The sequence below is a fragment of the Strongylocentrotus purpuratus genome, unplaced genomic scaffold (assembly GCF_000002235.5).
Source record: "Strongylocentrotus purpuratus isolate Spur 01 unplaced genomic scaffold, Spur_5.0 spur5_scaffold_6, whole genome shotgun sequence".
NCBI lineage: Eukaryota > Metazoa > Echinodermata > Echinoidea > Camarodonta > Strongylocentrotidae > Strongylocentrotus > Strongylocentrotus purpuratus.
The window spans coordinates 28,407,881-28,430,023 of NW_022145612.1; the positions used below are offsets into that span (position 1 = coordinate 28,407,881).

Consider the following 22,143-nt stretch of genomic DNA (forward strand, 5'->3'; position numbering starts at 1 on the left):
TCGTAAATCACTTTTTAATTCTGGTAAAGTAATCGATTTTTATGGGAAGAGAACGGAGTCGATCTATAACCATGGATGAAATTAAACGCAGCTTCAAAGAAGATGAGTTGGAGGAAAAGAATTTGGCATTGATGAGAAATAGATTTGCCCTGCATCTGAGAAAATGGGAAAACTGGGAAGTTTAGGGAGAGCGAGGTAAAGGTGGAACAAAGGCAACAACTTAAGTCATTTCGATATAGTAAAGAAACCCTTCCCAGAATACATTCCCTATCCACACAAGCAGAAGGGAGGGGAGAGGAAGGGGAAGAGGGGTCGGGGGTAAGGGATGGGGAGGGGGTAAGTCCAAGGAGTATACAGAGGAGAAAAGGAAGGGAAAGGTTTTGGGGTATATTGTGTGTTTTAATAAAAGAAAAACTCATAATTTCAATTCTGTATAATAATAATTTTGTTGAGAAATATGAAAATCATTTGCATTTTTCAGATGCTGTAAAATAACAAATAACCATGGTCATTTTGTTTTAAACTCGTTCTTCATACGGTTGAAGAAGAAAAAGAAGTCGAATCGAAATGGCATACTTTTAAAGTGACAGCGTTCACCATAATTATGTAGCTTGTGGTGATGCGAAAATGTGTTGCAAGTCTTTAATTAATATTCATTCTGAAATATAATTCTAACCATGCTTGTTTATGTTAAGCCGTATAGTGCCTGAAAAATCACTGGCGTACTGGTGGGGGGGGGGCTTGGGCCGCTAGCCCCCCCCCCCCTCCAAAAAAAGAAGAAAAAAATTAAACCATGACTATATATGATAATAAATCATCAATGACGCGCATAACTCTCCGGAAGCAATATGATTGTCGATTGTAAACGTACACATAACCTTCCCTTCAACCTGCATGGTGACAATTTACATGCACTGCACTTTTAATGACTTGCTATTTTTAAAATACATGCAATAAAACGTTAAATTGATGTCAGAAGGACGTCAAATCTATCGTGTACACAAGATAAGCTGTGTAGCATGAGCAGAGGAACAAGTAAAAGTTGATAGTTTCACATTTAAGTTTTGCCTTTTTATAGTGTATCATAAAAATTCCTTGGAATGACGTACACACCAAAAGAAAATCTGACAATATCTATTTCTTTTCTTTCACTATTGAAATAATTCAAATACCATTTCTGGAGTTATTTCAGTTACTCTCGGAAGATTTGAGGGCCAGTAACGGGTACACTCAGTCGGTTACTCTGCACTGAATTGGGGGGGGGGGCACCCTGAAGAACTTAGTCGGTTACTCTGCCCTGACTTGGGGGGGGGGAGGGCGTGGGCACCCTGAAGAACTTAGTCGGTTACTCTGCCCTGAATTGGGGGGGGGGGGGGGGCGTGGGCACCCTGAAGAACGTAGTCGGTTACTCTGCCCTGACTTGGGGGGGGGGGAGGGCGTGGGCTCCCTGAAGAACTTAGTCGGTTACTCTGCCCTGAATTGGGGGAGGGGGGGGGGGGTCGTGGGCACCGTGATGAAGAAAAAAAATCTCTGACAAGTAGACTATACAAAAAGATTTAGTCAGCGCTGATGAAAGCTCATTGAAAATATATCCCACTCACATGAATCAGACAAGAAGAACAAAATATAAAACCTAAAACTAGGAGGAAAATTAGGTTGACAGTCTGCTATTGATTAAATCAATGGTTTGGCATTGTATTACCTTCTGCTGTATACAACTAAAAATTGATTAATAGGCCTACTCTGTAAATAAAGCATTCATGTCAGCAGTCAGCACATATGATTTCAGAATTCTGTTATATTGGCAAGATCCAGGAAGGAATCTCATTTCTTGCCATTAATAATAATAACGATAATAATTAATAATTACAAAATTACAAAAAATGATAATAATAGTAATGAAAATGATAATGATTTGTTTAATAATAATAAATAATAATCAAAATAGTTTTAAAACCAGCATAGACAAAGCTGAGATATTAATGAAACAATACTGATTACAAGTAATAATGGCGATGACCACTGTGCTATACACTAAGAAGTACCACCAATGTTTGTTTTTTTTAACATGGGAAAAAGACGCAAACAGACTAGCTCTGTGGAAAAAATGGCTCTTTTTTTTGGGGGGGGGGGGGGCAGGGAATACAGCTTTTCATACAGGAAGTGCCTGAAAATGCGCCTAATGTGGTTCTAAAATTGCAAATGCTGCCTACTCTAGGAGGGGGTTCTGACCCCTCCTAGACCCACCCCCGCTTGCAGTAACTTTCTGAAGTGAGCTTTGATAATTCAGACGTGAGTTAATGATCTTTCTTAGAGACACACAAGTGGCCACCGGTGAAAGCCACTCTGAAGTAACTGCAGTATGTTCTCACTTGGTTTTGTAGCCACACACAGCAGCCATCGGTGTGAAAGGGGCAATGGATGAAAAATATGGAATGGTATTATCCTTGGGATAATATTGTATTTTGTGCTTTTGATAACTCCCAAGTGATGTAGATCTACTCTCGGAAGCTTTGAGGGTCGATGACGGGTACAGTCGATCTCTGCTCTGAAATTAGGGGGGGGGGGGGGGCGTGGGCATCGTGATGTTTTTTTTTTTTTTTTTTTAATCAGACGAGTGGACTATATCAAAATGATAACAAATTTTGTATTCCAAATGTTATCCGGGGGTCGGGGGATTGGGTGTATTTTAGGTATGTCATATTTTTCGGGGGTCGGTTTTTCCTTCTTTCTCTTCTTCTCTTTCTTCTTCTACTTCTTCTTCTTCTTCTTCTTCTTCTTCTTCTTCTTCTTCTTCTTCTTCTTCTTCTTCTTCTTCTTCCGGGGCGCGGAGCTGCACGAGGAGGGAGGGGGGGGGGGGGCAAAAAACGTTACTGTACTCCAGTAGTGCATGAGGTATGAGAACAAAAAGAAAATGAAAGAAAAGTCACAATCTTTGAATGACAACTCGCTAGGGGACGCTTAGGAGAAAGACCTCCTTGTCTTGGTAATACTATTTTCTACTAGAACGGCGCCTGAAAGTGATGTAACGATAGCAAAGATTGACAACTTCGGCATTATTATTTTTAAACAGCTTGAATATAGTCTTCATTTATATTTTGAAGAAAAAAAAAAAATCACTTTCAATATTCGAAAGGGGTGTGCTTGTTGTTATTGGCGGTGGTGGCGTTGTTCATATTATTAGGTGACCATGCACATGCAGTCTGACCGTGCATGGACCATGTTCTAATTAACACCTGATTTAAAGCTATTAATCTTGAGTTCTGGCATGGGGATCGTATGTCGAGAGAATAATTTCATTTTGGATTGCTTATCCTGCAGTAGATTGATTGTTTGAACCAGTAAAATAAAAACAAACGCACAATTAAAACTAATCATCTTCGTTAAAAACCACAACTTCCATTTGCACATTATAATAGTGGCATAGATCCAGTGGCGTACGCAGGATTTTTTCAAGGTGGGGGGGGGGGGGGGGGGGGGGGTTTAAAATCGGGAAAAACGACTCAGGAAAATTTGAAAATCGCGCCGGCCAAAAAGTCGCTCAGTGGGGGGGGGGGGGGGGGGGGGGGGGGGGGGGGGGGGGGATAAGCGGACACTTTTTTTTTTTTTTTGGTCTAAAAAAAATCGCAACGACTCAACCGACCGCTGAATAAGCGGGGAGGGGGGGGGGGGGGGGGGGGGGGGGTAAGAGGACACTTTTTTTTTGGTCTCAAAATTTGAAAAATTGACATTTTGCTCCGTTGGGGGGGGGGGGTAAGGTCACCTTTCTTAGGTCAGCCATGGGGGTGATTTTTTTTTTTTTTAAATTTTTTTTTAAATAATTAAAAAAAAAAAAAAAAAACAAAACAAAGGGGGGGGGGGGGTTTACACACATAAAAATACCAAAGGGGGGGGGGGGGTTTAACCCCCCAAACACCCCCCTGCGTACGCGCCTGCATAGATCTATGTGTTAAGCACTCATGCCGGTGTCGGGCCTACTTACCCGGATTTCCTTCTGTGCTCATTATTCAACCACTGGCACTATACATTTTCTACCAAAATTGATTGACAAATGTCACCTATCGGAAAAGAACGCGCCAAAACCTAGCGTCCCTTCTTTGATTCGGTGGGTCCCTTTCTTGTCTGTTTGTTTACAAATGCTAATGAGTCTTCATTTTGCCTACGTCACGTAAAAGGTTCACCAATCACAATACTGGATTTTGACGATCGCTGAATGATTACATCATCGTCTTCTGCTATGACGAAATACCCAGTCCGTTGCATTAATTGCACGCGGCGCGGCATATCGCATCCGCATGCCTTCATCACATGATTTCCAGAAGATCACCGGCGTTTACATTTTACTAGTACGCGCGCTTGGAATTATTTGTTGTCAACTTGACCATAAAAGTCCGTCGAACTTCCTGGATTATTCCGTTTAAATATTTTTAATTTCGCTTTCAGTTTGATTTTACAAGTGGTGGAAGTTAGATTTGAAGACGTCAATTTAGTGATAACTGACTCAAGTGAGTAAGAAAAGTAAGACAATGATAACAACAGATACTGGTACCGGCACGTCGACATCTCCCATGGACGTATCAAAAAGCAGAATGGAGCGGAGTACGAGTGAAGGGAGCAGCCCAGTCGGCTCACCGCCCGAGCTTGACACTAGCATGAGCATTGCTAGTAGTTGCAGCTCAGACATTGCTTCTGATTTAAGTCTTCAATCTGATGACATAACTCCTGTTAACAGAATCTCGCAGGTAAATCTATTTTACGTTAATATTTTATTCTTAATGGCATTAATTACTGTAGGGTCTAGCTACTACTAGATTCTAAGTCTTTTGTTAAGCATCTTTTATTCTGACTTCTGAAGTTCTGTTTCATAAATTCATATTTTTTAAATGTTGTACTGCATGCAGTCTGTCAATTGTAAGTACAAGTGCTTGCACTTGTTTTGTTTGTGTTTGTTCTTATCTAATAAAAAAGAAATAAAAATACTGGCTGATAAATGCATGCACATATTAACATACATTACACAATATCTGGAATATCTGACAGTTCTGACATAATTTCTTCTTTAAAACAGCCTCGGATCCCTTCTTCGTTGCTATAATACTATACCTTTACCTTTACCCAAGATTCTGGAAGAATGCTGTGTTCTCAGCAGTCGGGCTTCCAGTTCAATTTCATTTTCTTCCATTTTCGTAGTTGGGTGTCTTCATCTGATAAGGTTGTCTGGCTCATTTCTGTGTCAGGTATTCTACTCATATGGGGAGCAGAAACGCTTGTCCTTCCATACTCGCTTTAAAGGCATTCACGGTGGTAGTAGTACTAGACCGAATTTTTCTGTCTCTTTCGTTCATTAGCCTCTGATTTGGGTAGGGTCAGGGCTAATGAACGAAAGAGACAGAAAAATTCAGTCTATAGTAGCACATGCTATCGCCATCAGATATATTCTCACACTGAGTATTCCTGGGGATTTTGGAAGTAGAAAGCTGTAACCTAAAAGATTTGCTCGTCAACTGGGCTTTTGGGCAGGTTAGACTAAAAATGGTTTATTTTGTTTGGGGATATGGTCTGCTGAGACAAAAAAAGTTAATTGAAGGGGGTGTAGCATGGCAAATACTGGTTAACACCATCTTCAAATTCTTTTGGAAAACTGCATGTAAATGACAGTACGTGCTAGCGTTAGCGAAACAGACCGAACTCTTCACGCTTTAACTCCATGAAGCTCCGATGCCGAAGGTGTCGGAGTTTCGGGTGGTGCATCAAAAAACATTCTAACAGCGGGTTAGGCGACATTACCTCAAAATATGCAAAGGGAGTAATTACAATTTTGACTTACTAGGTTGCTCGACTCCTCTGGGCATCTATCCGGCAACTTGAAATTATAATTTGAAGAAGTCTTCGATGGAAAGGTTCAACCAGCGAAGAGAAAGTATGCGCTACTGTGGCGCGCATGCGTACTTCCTCTTCGCCACGATTCCCGGAGTTACTCACGCTTCAGTTTCACGTATGTTGCACGCACGTGAATACTGCGGTCTAGTCGTCCGCAGTCTTATACCTGATTGGCCACAAGTCGGGCCACAGGAAAGACACATAGTCTCATCATGCTGCAGTACATCCCCTTTAAAACTCCTCCAAGCAGAGAATTTTTTTTTGTCCAGAGAAGGTGTACATGTTATATTTTTTGTAGCATTCTGGGGCCTGTTGGGATGAGATCCTGGGGGGGGGGGGGTACTGAGATTTGGTTTTGACGGGGGTGTGCCGCTGAAGCCTCAGAACCTGTATCCATTTTGAGGGGCCTTTTTGGCTGATTTTCTCGAAATAAAGCCCATTTTTCAAAAATTTTGAATAAGCGAACTCATGTTTCGGATTTTTTTGTGAACAATTTACCCATTAGAGCAGCCAATTTAAAGAGCACATTCCTATATTGCATTCAAACTTTCACCAGAATGCTTCTCTGATATTTGCTGCTTTCTATTAGACTAGAGTAGTAAATCATGGTTGGATTTTCCTTAAATTACAGTATACATGTAGGTATATGCCCAATTATGTACATACCATGTACACAGTTATGGTGTAATTAAAATGATAAAGTAGTATGGTAGTTATTGCATATTACGGTACTGAATTTCAGTGAAAGTCCTGAAATAGAACCTTGAAATGATAAAGGGGTTTCCTTCCTTACAGTACATCCTGTTCTGTGGGCTACAGTATATAAACTACCGGTATGTACATGTAAAGTGGCTTTTAGTACCGGAATACAACTGTAGCCTGAGAATCCTATGTAAGTACCTGCACAGCTCAATAAGCTCAGATGTTGAAGTGCTATAAATCTTGTTTTCCTCCATTGTCTTGTTTTCGTGAATTTCCCCATTATCATACATGTAGATCTTTATTGGGATTCACTTTCATGCCCTTCCTCTAATGTATGTTAAATTGTTAACAATCTACACCTGTACATGTATGGCTTGTATAAATTACCTGGATATTTGTACCAGCATATTACATGAACCGGCACACAAAATATTATATTCCACTCATGAGATGCAATGCAAGTGAAGATAGCCTGGGTGTTGATTATTGAAACACATCATGTGCAAAATGCGACACCATGCAGTTTCATATTTGATACCCTAGATACGTTTACATTTAGTGAACATTTGTAATAATAGACCCTAATTTTTAAAGGTGCAGGTGATGTGTCCCTTTTGCAGGCTGATAATATAAACTTGTGTCAATCCTATGGTAAACAAGAGCTAATACCAACTAAAAACTCCACTTAAAAGATTAGAACTGGTGATTGTCATTATGTGGAATAAATGAATCTACTGTTAGACATTTTCGAAACACGCTACCGGTACCTAAATTACACATAGAAAAAAGTCTGATTTTCAGATCCTTGTACTTTGTGGTAATATACATGTATAAACTATAAATGAACTTATACAAAATGCAATCTCATTGTTTACTTTTGTTCTTTTCATTCCAGGTTCTAACTGTTCTTGATGTGCCTGAGTCGATTTCCTCCACAGACAACTCGGGGTCCAAAGTCACCTTGTATAAGATCAGCATGCAGGTAGGCTATTATGCTTATCACTTTGGTGGATTTTACCATTGTCATTGTTTAGTGTATGCACACACACGTGAGTTAAGCAAATAGTTGTGCAAATAATCAAGAAGAATGTAGTTCCTGCTCCACCGATATATGTAGGCAGAATTGTGACCTTTTAAAAAAAATGTTTAATGCATGAATGTTTTTCCTCTTCAAAAGTATCCTTTAATGTGAAACAGAAGTTGATCAGTTAATACCATGATGAGTTCAGCAATTTCCAGTATTACCTACATAGAGACTTCAAATCTTTCTAGCTCTTCAAAACTGATTCTCTAGTGGAATTAGTGTCAGTTGAATTTGAAAATATTCCCTCAAGTACTTCAGGTTTTATGGTGCTATCAAAAAATCAAATCATGAATCTGTATTCTTGTTTACATTTTGTTTAGGCTCAATTGTTCATGTACATTATCTGTACATCGCAAAGATGGACAATGCTAATGCTTTTTCTGTTGTTGTTGTTTTTTCTCTACAGTCCAATGATATTTGTTTCCACCTTCCATCAACATGCGTATGGCGAACATTCTCTGAATTTGTGTGGCTGAGAAGAAGATTGGAATCTGGCTGTTCATTTATAAGAAAGTAAGCAGGAATACCATAGATTTAGTTTACCAGAGCAAGGCCTTCACTGGAATGATTATCACACATACATGTAACCTTTTCTTAAACTCTCTAGTACGTACTAGTATTATGTAAATTAGAAGCTCTAATTCATACACTAATGAGTTTATGAACATACAAAGTGCAGAAATTAAAGAGAAGGTTGAGTTCTGGGAAGGGGTGAAAATAATTTGTGAGCATTATCATTGTTATTATGCAAGTGTGGAAGAACATCAGAGAAAAAATATCCCCTGAAAAGCATTGCTCTTAAAAAGCCTTCATATTCTAAATATGACAAGTAACAGCTTAAAAATGAGGCCCTATTTTATGCCACATGTTTGTGTAGTCCCATATACATCTTTCTGTGTACAGTGCTTGTTATGTTACCAAGACTGGGACAAATTTCTTATCATTTTGATGACTCCGGAACCTTGCAGTACACACCAATACCAATATGCTACATGATCAGCTTTTTCTGATCGATTCCATACTGTTTCTTTCACAATGCAATCGCATGACCAGAGCTCAACTTTATCTTTAAAGCTTTTGCAAAAGTCACAAAGTCACATTTCCTGCATCGTTATCAGTCACAACAATGAAAAATGTACAGTCCCAGTGGCCTGGAAACATGCCAATCTATGGGCATGAGCAGTTACCATGACAATTTATTCTCTCTTTCCTCTGAGTTTGTGAATCAAGCTCTTCAAATTATGTTCCAATTATGGAGCTATTCTGAAATAGTTAACACAATTTTTTATAATGAATGTACATTATTTACTTGTGCATTATAAGAGCATATTTTGTTGTTGAATGGGTATGAAATAAATAATAAAGACAGCTTGGGACACATCTTCTGTATACAAACTATCAACTATTAGGGCATTCCAGTTAGAAGTTCATTTGAAATATATGATCACTACAGCTACTTGAATCTCAAATTGGCAATCTTTCGTCTGTAGATTGTGACTTAGTGGCGAATAACTCTCCAGTTGGTTGTGTACACAAATATCATCAATTTCAGTTTTTCTTCAAAGTGCCTTACGGTACACTTAGGCACTGCTCATAATATATTATGGAGAGTATATTGTTACAGGTCTTCTAAAAAAGGAAGACCACCCTGAGTCATACATACCGGGTATTGAAAAAGAAATATATTTTGGTCATTTTAGTGTTGGAACAACTTGGCAAGTTGGGCACTGTATCACAGTGACTAACCGATTCAGCCAATTAAAGTTTCCATACATACATACCGATAGTGATGACAACTTTCAAAAGTTGATAACTTTCTTATTTTCTGCTTTTATTTAGAGTTGTAATTAAGGTTGCCTTTTTTTTCTCTTTTATTGTATTTGTGAATTTATAGAGCTGTACCAGATCTGCCCACAAGGACTTTATTAAACCTGTTCGACAGAGATTTTGCAGAAAAGAGGATGATTGGCCTTAAGGAATTCCTCAACAAGTAAGTTTATTTGTGTTGCTTTAAAGGTAATCAAAAGAAAAAAAGGCAGGAAAAATGTGACCTGGATCATAAACCACCAAAAAGTTGCAAAGTGTGGTTTTCAATTAAAGCTCAATAAGGTTATATTTGGTCAGGATGGTCACAATTGAGTTTTTAGCATTTCCTGAAAGCGTTTACGCTTTCCTATGGTATTTCAAATTTGGAAGCACAAAACAATTTAAAAGTGGTATCGGTATATGTTGGTATTTTGTAGACCTATGTTTTTTTCTGATTATCAGTTTGCTGTAGTAGTTTTGTTTTATTAACTCTTGCTACTGTTCTAATTTTGATCTCAAATATCTTTAAAACAGAGTAAGCTATTACATTGATTCCTTGAAGAAATAAAGATCAGGATGTGCTTGATTAGTATGCAATGTGTTGTAAGGGGAATCAGATAATCACTTCACAGCAATTTCTATAGAGTTTTAATCCTCCTTCCGTGACCTTGCACAACCTTGAGAGTCAAGAGTGCTAAAATAGACAATAGATTTTAAACAGCCTTTTCTCTAAAGTAACATTCTGTAAGACTAATTGAAACATGTACTAAAGGCTGTACATGAAGACCACCTGCCTATAAAGGCCATTTTCTTGTCTTCCTTGGGTGGTCTTTGTAAACAGGTTTCACTGTATAAAGCAACTATTATCTCCTTTTTGTCTTTGAAAACAGAGTCATAGAGGAAAGGTCATTCTTATCGGATGCCGCGGTTCACCTCTTTCTTCAGTCCAACCTCTCGGCAGAGGAAATACAGGCGTGGTTAGACAGAAAGGTCGATGGTACCGTACTGGAATTGATACACAGGGGTAAAGACTTGGTGATGCAAGATGACAATTCTTGTGTACATGAGGTATGAGCAAAGCGATATGGTACTCTTTACTTCAGTCCGACCTCTCGGCAGAGGAAATACAGGCGTGGTTAGACAGAAAGGTCGATGGTACCGTACTGGAATTGATACACAGGGGTAAAGACTTGGTGATGCAAGATAACAATTCTTGTGTACATGAGGTATGAGCAAAGCGATATGGTACTCTTTACTTCAGTCCGACCTCTCGGCAGACAAAATACAGGCAGGTTAGACAGAAAGGCTGATGGTACCGTACTGGAATCGATACATAGAGGTAAAGATCTGGTGATGCGAGATAACAATTCTTGTGTACATGAGGTATGAGTGAAGCGATATGGTATTCTTTACTTCAGTCCGACCTCTCGGCAGACAAAATACAGGCAGGTTAGACAGAAAGTTTGATGGAACTGTACTTGAATCGACACATACCTGTAGGGGTAAAGATCTGGTGATGCAAGATAACAATTCTTGTGTACATGAGGTATGAGCAAAGTGATATGGTACTCTTTACTTTAGTCCGACCTCTCGGCGGAGGAAATACAGGCATGGTTAGACCGAAAGGTACATGGTACCGTACTTGAATCAATACATACCTGTAGGGATACAGATCCAGCGATGCAAGATAACAATTATGCGAGGTATGAGAGAAGTGATAAGGCACTCAAGCCTCTGATTGGACAAGTAATGTGTACTCGGCCGTCCATTTCATGCGCTACATGTAGATCCTCCATAGTGAATTTTCCATCTCCAGGAGCGAGTGAAGATCAGTTAGAACAGCTTGGCCTTCGTGAGCAAGTGTCTATGGTTTACATGATTGAGTGGATGTGCTGCACCATTTTTTAAGAGCGACTTATATTTATATTTATTGGGGATATCTTTATACCGTGTACTGACTGGTGTATTGTCAAGGTTGTGATGTTAAGCAGCATTAGAAATTATTAGTATTCATGATGTATGTCTGTACAAAGAAACCTGTATATAAAGACCCCTCAGGAGTGACAAGATACTGGTAAGTGGTCTCTGTAGACGGGCGGTCTTTATGTACAGATTTTTTTATTACAGGTTTCTATAAGAAAAGGTCAAAGAAAACAAAAAATGTGGTCTTTATAGACAGGTGGTCGCTAAAGCAGGTTTCGCTGTATTTGCAAACGATTATATACACGTAACTGATCTCACATGAAGTGCTGATTTAAATAAAAGAGAGGGAAGAGTGTCATAAGTTCCCCTGATATTGAATATTTTTAGCCATGATTTTAAAAAGCTATTTTTAACAATTTTCACGCTTTTTTTAATGGCACCTTACATCAAAATATATTTTTACAATGTAGTAAGACTTCAAAACCAATAATTTTTTTTATAATTATATGTATGCCATCCTGAAAGATATCTGGATATGTATCCTGTTCTATTATTCTACATTGAAGAAAAAAAAATTGCAATGTCATGCTGAGTAAGGGTGTCATATATGTTAAGAGGATCTTTTTACACCTGATTGATTAAGTCATTCAATCAAGTTGTCAGGATATGAATAATTATGACCTTATCCTGAAATGTCTTCCCAAACCCTGGATTACCCCCTACATGATGTCATTTAGAAAGTAATTAATTCTGTGTAGACTGTGTGGTTAAGGAAACAACCTGTACTGGTAAGGGTACTTAAACTAATTAATGAGGACATTAGGAATCTGTATCAGTTTCATATTATTCCTTCTGCAAATTCCAATTAAGTATTGCTAATTTGGGGTGATCTCTCGTTAGCGTACTTGAAGAATTTTTTTACAATGGATTATATTGATAAGTACTTACCTCAAATGAGGGAAGCAATGTTTGATAATTGAGAAGAATAATTGATAATAATATTCAAACCAACGTTGTTAATTTGTTTACTTTAGAAGCTAATATTTATACAAGATCGGATTCAGTTCCTCAACATACATGCATGTACATGTCTGGTCTGAACTCAAGCAAAACATTCCTGCTGGTCAATGGCACTGTGTTTAAACATGAATGGATCTGCAGTTGTAACATGAAACTGCAATGCAGATAAAAGTAGATTAAGGTATTTCAAGTAGAGTAGGTTGTGTTTTATTTATGTACCATAAAGTTCATCACGAGTCACATGTTTTACTTCTAACCACATGATGTTTATCAGCTTGAGAAGTAAATATGGACTCTGCTCATGGTAATGCTACACCTCTATTGTAGATAGTGGCCTGACTGGTATAAAAACGTCAGATCAAAGCAAAGACTGTAATTAGTAAGTGCCGCATGGCAATCGTGCAATATGTTGCAGCTGCAGGTTATTTAGGGGACAAAATAAATATCATATTGAATGATCACCAGTCCAGTATGTTGAAGTACTTCAGAATAATAAATGATTGTGCTTTTTTTTGTTTAAATATCTTGTTTTTTAGCATGTTAACAATTGAGAGTTATATAATGTTCACTTTCTAGAGCATTAAGTGTTCCGGTTTACTTAAATTATATTTAGTGGTGCTAAATATTGCTGCAATATTTTACTGCATTTATAGGTACAATGTACTAAATCTCTAACTCTAAATTAAAATGTTATAATGTACATGTACAGGATCTGGACATTTTATTGAGATATCAGGATGTTTTAATTGAGATATCAGGATGTTTTATTGAGATATCAGGATGTTTTATTGAGATATCAGGATGTTTTATTGAGATATCAGGATGTTTTATTGAGATATCAGGATGTTTTATTGAGATATCAGGATGTTTTATTGCGATATCAGGATGTTTTATTGAGATATCAGGATGTTTTCCTCCGGTTCAGTATTAATGAAAGTACGAAAGTTGTTACAGCATGCAAATATGAAATCCATGGGATTTTGATAGATACCATTGTCTCAGCAAAATAGTTTTTTAAGTCCTGTACATTATATACAGTATTTGCTTTTATTTGATGTTATCAAAGCACCTTTGTATCCGGACTGGAAATGAAAGCAATAACGGTACATGTATATTGATTTTTGTCTAGTAACTGAAACTTATGGACTATGCAACATGCACTACTTTGTAGGGTTTTTTCCAGTTCAGTCATGTGATCGATTGTTCTATTCTTACTTATGAAATGGAAAATGAAAACATTGGCTTAATGTAAACAATGGGATATTACAAATGTGTGTTGTTGAACTTTGAGATGTCCTACATTGACAGGAGGGTAGCACAATGTACTTATCATGCATGGGAAAGGAGGTTATCTGTGCTGTAACTTTGATATACTTGAATTACTCTTAATTAAGAGAAAACATTTATAATGTTATCATAACTTTATGGCTTTCTCATGACGAGCCAAATCAAAGTACCTGGTTTGTAAGTTACAGATGAAGCTTCACAGACATTTAAAAAAATGCAAATTAGTTGTTGGTTACAATGTACATCGACACATAGCTAAGGCAGAAGAACAAACATGTGAGAGCAGTGTGATTTAAATTATGGAAACAAAACTTACAAAGAACTCTCATATTTTTTGAACATAAAAAGTCTATGTGAAGGAACATCACAATTTCTGAAGAAGATCTATGAAAGGCTCATGCATCATGAACCCTGCATAGCTACATGTCAGTTCTTTGCAACAAGACTTGTAAAAGCTCATCTCAGTTGATAATTGTTCATCAAGAGTGTTTCTATCAAACATTCAGCAGTAGATTATTTTACCAAATGATGTGAATTTTAATGCATTTTACAATCAATGTGCCTTTTGACTTTGGTAGATACTGTAAATCATATATTTTGTTTATTTTATTTTTCTAGATTAGACAAGACAGTTGCTTAGAAAATAGAGTTTGATGGCCGAGTTGAACCAAATATCGTTTGGTGAACATCAATGTATTTTTGGTATGCTTATCTTCAAGAGTATGACACCAAGTGACACTGACAGCTGACATCGTTTTATTTCATGGCATGAATTGATGGTAAAGGTTTAATTTCTTTTCATTTAGAAAGCAGAATTAAAGTGAAACAAACTTACGAAAGTCCCTTTACTAAAGGGACTTTAATAAGGTTGTTTCACTTTAATTCTGCTTCCTAAATGAAAAGAAATTAAACATTATAAATGAACCTTAACCTTCAGTTTCCTGCTTTTAGTTTCCTCTAGCTTTTATTCAAAATGATGAAGGCTTTTTTTTTAATAGAAGGGGAAATTACACTAACTTATATATTTAGTGCTTCATTGTAGGAATGAAATAGTATTATTAAAAAAATGTTAGGTATATACACAAGATTATTTGAAGTGCCAAAACACTGTACCATTTTTATTGACGATTTATTCTCTTAACAACACTTGAAAACTCGAGCTAAATGTACCGGTACATGAAATGTGAAATCTGTTAGATACAAAAATCATCTAAGATGGCTTTTAACGATCAGTTGCGTCTCGAGTACTTTTGTAGACACAAGCTATCTAATATCTACAAAGTGCAGGGTTGACATTTTGTTTCGTTTTGGGTATGTGACGCGACTCTTTTCGTACTTAACCGTACATTTTACATTTTGTTATTGAAACTAGTCACGACATATATTTCATGTATGTAGTCTTTTTTAGTTTACATGCACTCTTTGTAGAGAGACCCGGCCACCGACTCTCAGATTAAGTCAACTTTTATGGAGGCGTCCGAGATCATAGCCGGAGAATCGTGCATGATTCTTTTGTGTTCGTCTCTTCTCATTAACCATTGACTGGTACATTCATTTTTGTTAACTTCTGCGTCACGTACCATGACTGTTCTTTTTTGGTCATGTAACCCAACACTTCCTGAATTAGAGCGTGTTCTACAAAAGTACTCAAAACGTGAGTGATTGTTTCTAGCCATTTAAGATTGTCAAGATTGTCTCCATGTACATCTTGTAGGTGTGTGTCATGTGAATTATGCAAATGTTTTATCTGTGTACTCTTTACAATGGATAATTTGATAAAAAATATTTTATTTGTATAAAGATCTGCAACATACACGTCTGCTTCATCTAGTTAAAAGCTGAAATTACTCCTTCCATGAAAAGTTGTTCAAATAATACATGTATTTCAAATGAGCTGTATTTGTCATTGTCCCTTCTATTTGAGGAAGGTGTAATAAAGATGTATACTGAATTTTATGCTTTAAGAAAAGAAAATCTTGTCAATGTTGTTTTCATTTATTCTTGTTGAGTCCTAGGAATGTTTTATAATGTGCAGGTTGTACGCATTGTGTATTGCATTTGCCCAAAATGATTATTTGAGTAAAAATTGCAAAAATTTAGATGAGATTAACTTTTAATTAATAAGGTGAGGTATTGTTAAAGGCTACATTGAGGCAAAATGAAATGAGCTCCAAATGATATTATGTAAACACATGTGTACAGATTATGAAACATGTTGCTTTATCAAATGATTGTCAATACTGCTAATGTGAAAACTGTAAAAACACTGGTCTTGAAAGGAGTTCACTACATTATTAAAGAGGCCAGGTAAATGCTTCTTGAGGAAGGATGTTTATATTATCTCATTAATTTACTGGATATATTAGTGATAATATTTTGTGCAAGCCACAAGTACATCATTTGCATTATTTTCTAACAAGTGCTCTTAACGGCATTTTACAAGGTTGTAAACTGATAAAAGGTGGATAATGTACATGTATATTAAATAATCAAAATACACAAAAAGACTCAGTTAAATTGTATCATGAAATTTATTTGCTTACACATACACACATCTTGCATTTATTGTCTTTTCAATGCTGAACAAAGAGCACTAGAAAAGTACACTCAAAAATTTGAATATTAGGTTCATTTTCATTCCTGTATGGAAAAGGGTTTTCATATGATTCATACATACATATACAGTAAGTCAATATGACAGCTTTTAAAGGGTATTTTTGTTGTTGACGGTTAATGGGCCCTTATCAGCGTAACTTAAAACAACAGCCTTCAACAAGATTCAATGAATTTGAATGAAGACTAAAGCACAGGACAAGAAAAAAATGGAAACATTGAACCCATCAATAAAATTCTAGCACGAGTGGTATCCAAGATTAATTCAAGAACCATTATACATCAGGGATGATAGTGAGCAATAAAAAAAAAGGGGGGGGGGGGTTCTTCCTCACCCTCCCCCCCCCCCCCCTTAAGTAAAAAAAAACAAAAGGAATCAGGGGTGGTGGCATTTAACAACATTCCCCCTTTGAGTAAGAAAATTGGGAAAATAGGGGGTAAATCGGGGAAGAAAACAAATCTGAGGAAAAATAAATCTGGAAACATTTAAATCTGGTATTTATCAGGCCTGATACATACAGCCCAATCAGAATATACCAGTAGGTGAACCTTGGCTTTGCACAGCATGAACTACAGGTGTCGTCTGGTCCAATAAACAGGAAATGGGAAATACTCTGGCTCAGAGGATAGATCTCCTACATGATGGCTTGGACATGCTGCCCTCATTCAGATTTCAGAATTAAGTCTTCCTTGTTATGTAAATTTCTTCATAAAAGTTCCAGGAAAATACATGTAAATTTCTTTTAGTCGATCATTGTTCCATAATTCTTTTCATTCACCGAGTGGTGGTGTCTTGGGGAGTTCTAATCCAACAAGCCTTGCACTCTCTTGGACAGTCCTTTCCTCATGTGTGTACTCTGCTCTCAATGCCTGTAGGAAAATACAATTGACACAAAGAGGGCGCTATTAAACTTTTCACAAGTCGCTAGGTTAAAGATAAACTGGAGTTCTGGTAAAAAAAGAAAATGAATTCTCACAGAATCAAACGAAACTTACGGTACACTGAATGTTCAAGATTACAAATAAATGTCATTTGCCAAACAATTTTGGTAGAAAATGTATACTGGCTGAGTAATGAGCATAGAAAGATAAGGAAATCAAGGTATACTAGCCCTGTCACCATTTGTGTAGTCCCATATATACATCTTTCTGTGCACAGTGCTTGTTACTTTACCAAGACTGGGCCACAGTTATGATTTTGATGACTCCAGAACCTTGCAGTAGACACCAATACTTACATGCTACATGATCATTTTTTTCTGATCCATTCCACACCTTTTCTTTCACAATGCAATCGCATGACCAGAACTCACATTTTACCTTTATCCTTAATACTTGCTTAGTCTGGATGATCAGTGAATTTTAGGGTAAAATAGCTACTAGTATCATTAGCTGGCAAAATGGAGTTGTGTTTTAAATTTGAATTCAGATATTTGATTCATTTTCACAAATGTAGAAAATAAATTCTTGCTCATCTCTATTTCAATATTATTTGACAAAAATTTGTTCATCAAACAAAATGTAATACCAAATCTAGCTAACAAAGCAAACAAATAATAATAATGAAAATACTTCATTATGTTGATTATTTTTATTTATTTCCTGTGTTCCCTAATAATTCGACTATTTCATGGAATATATACACAAAACATAGAATAAAGATTATTGCACATTTTTAAAACAACATCTGGCAAAAAGCAAAATTTCCAAGCTTTTATAATAAACACAGGTCATCAAGAAAATGTAACACATATATCTTATCTTTATACTGAATTCTTTTAATTTCTTTTCTAATGTCCTGGGTTGCATATATGTCTTCTGTGTTTAAGCAAGTATGATCAATGGGCATTTTTTTACAAGACCATTTAAACATAAAATGAACTTAATTTACCTCGCATTCCCTGGTACTGCGAAGTAGACACAAATAGGTCTGTGCATTGTGCAGCAAGCTGTTGTGTGACCTGCATACTTGCTCTTGGGTGAGTTGGTTTTCTCTATACTGCTTCATGAGGTACTGGAAACCTAGCAAGTTCCGAGGAGATGACTAATGAAACATGAGAGAAAGAGAGAACAAATAATACAGCAAAAATTACTTGCAAGGTAAGACTATATATATATATATATATATATATATATATATATATATATATATATATAGCACAATATCAGCGGTAAAAAAAAGATTGAAGATGGAAAAAGTAATCAACTTTAAATAATAGGTCTTAACAATGTTAAAGAACTATGGCTTTACCAAACCATTTCCTCCATAATCTACTAGATTGTGGATCTACCTGAACCTGGGGCTGAGAGTATTATTAGATCACAATAAACAAAGAAAATCTTAGACCTTGGACATGTTAGACTTTTTGTTAAACTTAATTTTGAAGAAAAGTTAAGGCTAAAGATAAACTTGAGTTCTGGTTAAAAAAAAAGAAAATGAATTCTCACAGAATCAATTTTGGTGCAAATGTATAATGGTAGAGTAATGAGCATAGAAAGATAAGGAAATTAAGGTGCCAGGCTCCGACACCACTTGTGTAGTCCCATATACATCTTTCAGTGTACAGTGCTTGTTACTTTACCAAGACAGGGCCAAATTTATTATGATTTTGATGACTCCAGAACCTTGCAGTACACACCAATACTTACATGTTTACATGATCAACTTTTTCTTATCCATTCCACACCTTTTCTTTCACAATGCAATTGCATGACCAGATTTCAACTTTATCTTTAATGTACAGCTACTTTATTTTAGTTCAAGAAACTCTTGACAAATTTAAAGAAACACCCTTAAGCTTCACTGGCACTGCCCTTTTTGAGTGACCGACATGGCAACAACCTCCAATTCTAAATCTATCACATCACTCATCAGCAACAACCTTAACCTTACTCTTTCTACATAAATTAGATCTTTGTGATACGCTGCATAAAAACAGCATAGCCCTTTGAATATTAACAGAATAAGTGCGTCAAATAGTCAAATAGATCGAGATCGACAGAATAGTAAGCAAATATTAATCGACTACGAGGGTAATGGTGCAAACTATCATCGCCGAGATCACCGAGGCGATGATAGTTTGTATCCATTGCCCGAGTAAAGGAGGTTAATATTTGTTTTATATCCCACATCGGCAATAAGGACTTTAGTTTAAGGTCTATTTAAAGTGAGTTTTACATAATTAAAACAACTGATTTTGCAGACAGTTTAGCTTCAGCTAGATTTTACAAAGCACAACATGCGTACATGTAATACAGTCGATGCGCGCTAATTGACATTGACATTGACTTTGACATTTCGTGTAACCTACTTTGCTATGCTTATTCAATGCGCAAGTCGCGCAAGTGGGGCAGCAGCAAAAAATTACTTTACAAAAAGACCTATCTCAGGTAGATAGTACTTATCTATACCTTTTTTGTGCTCTGTACAATCGCAACGCAAACAACTATACAGTCATGAGGGATATAATATTAACTATTAATGGAGCCACTGACATATCACATCCCTGGTGCAGAGCGCGGCGTGATCAGGGGAAGGGAGATGTACCCGCACCGGTAGGCGCGCGGTAGCTCCCTTTCTCTCTCTGCACTGTCTGACATGCGCCGCAGTTCGGCTTCGTCTATTCATCGCATCAAGCAATGTTTTACTCATTTTTTATTCATTCTTAAACACCTGAACCTTACCTTAGGATTCGCATATCTTAGTTCTCTTGCAATACATCTCAGCACATTTAAGGCGTCAGTTTTCAGCACCAATGAGGAAGACATCGCAGGAGGCAAGATCCACCGTCTCCAAAATTTGGACTGAAAATGGCATCTAAGTATGGCAAGCCATCTGTGTACTCTGTATATATTATAACCCGGACCCCAAACATTGTAAAACAAAATAAACAGAATAAAACAGAACAAAGAAAAAACACAGAAATAAAACAAAACGGGCGTATAAAAAATAATCACAGAACACTCCTTTTTTTTCCCTCAACATCCCCCACCCTTGAGCAAAAAGAAAAAGGGGACCAGGGGAGGCCATAGAACATAAAACACAGATAATAAGGGTCTTTACAATTCTAAAAGTAAACAACCCTCTTTTTCCAAGGTGGGGGGGGGGGGGGTGTTTGAACACCTAAAACACCCCCTGTTTGCCATGGGGGGCTGTTTAAACACCCAAAACACCCCCCCCCCCCCTCCATACGCAAATAGAAGAAGGCCAACCCGCAACAATTGTGATTGTGTTGAGTCAAAACACACATGAGCATCTTCCGCAGTCTTTTAGAGATCGAAGCAGCGTACAAGTCCTATTAGTCCCCATTTTACTTTTCCATCATTTGGGATTGTTGCAACATCTCGGATATCAAAGAAAGAACAAATCTAGCGCAGCCCGAAGGATTAATCGAACTCACTATGTCAATTGAGAGTGAGACTACAATAATATAGAACTTCAGCACTGCCACATGAGTGAAGCGCGCATATGCATTGGGCCTCTATTTCGGAGAAGTAGGTCTGAGTAGCTAGGGTATTGGATATTCGCAATGGCCCCCCCCCCCCCCACCCCCACTCAGAGGGACCGCTTGCGTGTTTCCAAAATCTCCGGGGTACTTTTTCGCGCGACAAAGTCCTGCATGCCCGCCATATTGACTTTCACACCGGAGATAATAGGGGGGGGGGGGGGGCTGAAAGAGGGTTCCGTAAATGAATTGAGTGGGAGTCCGGAGCACAGTTTTAAGAGGCCCAACATTTGGAATATTATAGCGCTTAACATAATGGTTGGAGTAAAATCATAACAGCATATCGAGAGAGAAGGAGATAAGAAAAAATACAGCTATACGGAAGGGGCTATATAGAGAGAGGGATAGAGAGAGACAGAGAGAGAGACAGAGAGAGAGATGTGACATGGGAGGATTTCTTTTCATGACCGGGGAGGGGGAGGGGAACGAAATGCGAGTGACCAGTACGTGGGATAATGAGCAAAAACGTTGGGGGGGGGGGGGGGGGACATAAGAAAAAAAATGCGCATCATCACCACTCTTATATAATTATATTACATGCATGCCCCACGGGAAGTTTTTCAAAGTGGGAGGGGGGCTAAAGTATTAATAATAAGGAAGAGTGAAGCAATTGGAGCATAAATTTGCATGGAGTTATATAAGGGCCGGGTGGAGCCCCCTAAAGCTCAGGGGTTTTAGGCATTTAATTACGGTCAAATGAGCATCCAGGGGCTAGCCTTAGGGCCACTTGCGGGGTCCAGTGGGCAAAGCCCCCTTAAGCTCAGGGGTTTTACGTATTTAATTACGGTCATATGATCATATTTTGATATCTCATGACACTGGCAGGGTCACTAACCTTTCTTTCTTTATATTTCTCTTCAATAAACTTTTCCAAAAAAGTGAGGGGCCGGGGGGGGGGGGGGGAGGGGTCAAGCCCCCTGAGCCACACCGATCCACGACCCCTTACACGTAGGCTTCTAAATAAGCATAAGCGTAAACGCATGAAATAGTATAACTTACAAAAACAAAAACAAAATTATTGGGGGTGGGGGTAAGTGCTCCCAAGCCCCAAACACGCCAGTACGAGGGAAGAGGGGCGAAGGTGACGGCAGTGACTATCCCCCTCAGGTTTTTTAAAAGTTATATTGTGTTAACAAATAATTACTTTCCTGAGCAAAACCATAGTATAAAATTAAATCAAGCAATATACCCTTTTCTCACACTTCACTTTTACTTTGCCAGCAATTAATGAGTTGTGTATGTTTTTTGGGAACCCCCCCCCCCCCTTTTTATTTTTTATTTATTTTTTTATTTTTTTAAATAAAAAATAATAAGACCTAAAAA

General features: G+C 37.5%; 2 protein-coding genes across 3 annotated transcripts; one reads left to right on the forward strand and one right to left on the reverse strand.

Moving 5' to 3' along the window:
* The first annotated feature begins 4,512 nt into the window (after positions 1–4,512).
* Positions 4,513–15,470, forward strand: LOC100891546 (sorting nexin-10). Of its 2 annotated transcripts, none has more exons than XM_031000271.1 (6): positions 4,513–4,742; positions 7,478–7,564; positions 8,073–8,179; positions 9,561–9,656; positions 10,363–10,449; positions 10,608–15,470. In XM_031000271.1, exons 1-6 carry the CDS (start codon positions 4,527–4,529, stop codon positions 10,702–10,704), a joined length of 690 nt encoding a protein of 229 aa, XP_030856131.1. In that variant the 5' UTR covers positions 4,513–4,526; the 3' UTR covers positions 10,705–15,470. The 2 variants fall into 2 exon arrangements, with proteins under 2 accessions (XP_030856131.1, XP_030856130.1); XM_031000270.1 differs by having other exon boundaries at positions 10,363–10,444; positions 10,603–15,470.
* A 1,248-nt stretch (positions 15,471–16,718) lies between these two features.
* Positions 16,719–20,138, reverse strand: LOC115929995 (protein FMC1 homolog). Its single transcript, XM_031000272.1, has 3 exons — positions 20,000–20,138; positions 18,207–18,359; positions 16,719–17,185 (listed from the first exon to the last, which is right to left on the reverse strand). The coding sequence occupies exons 1-3, from the start codon at positions 20,081–20,083 to the stop codon at positions 17,087–17,089; spliced, it is 336 nt and encodes a 111-aa protein (XP_030856132.1). The 5' UTR covers positions 20,084–20,138; the 3' UTR covers positions 16,719–17,086.
* Positions 20,139–22,143: the final 2,005 nt, after the last annotated feature.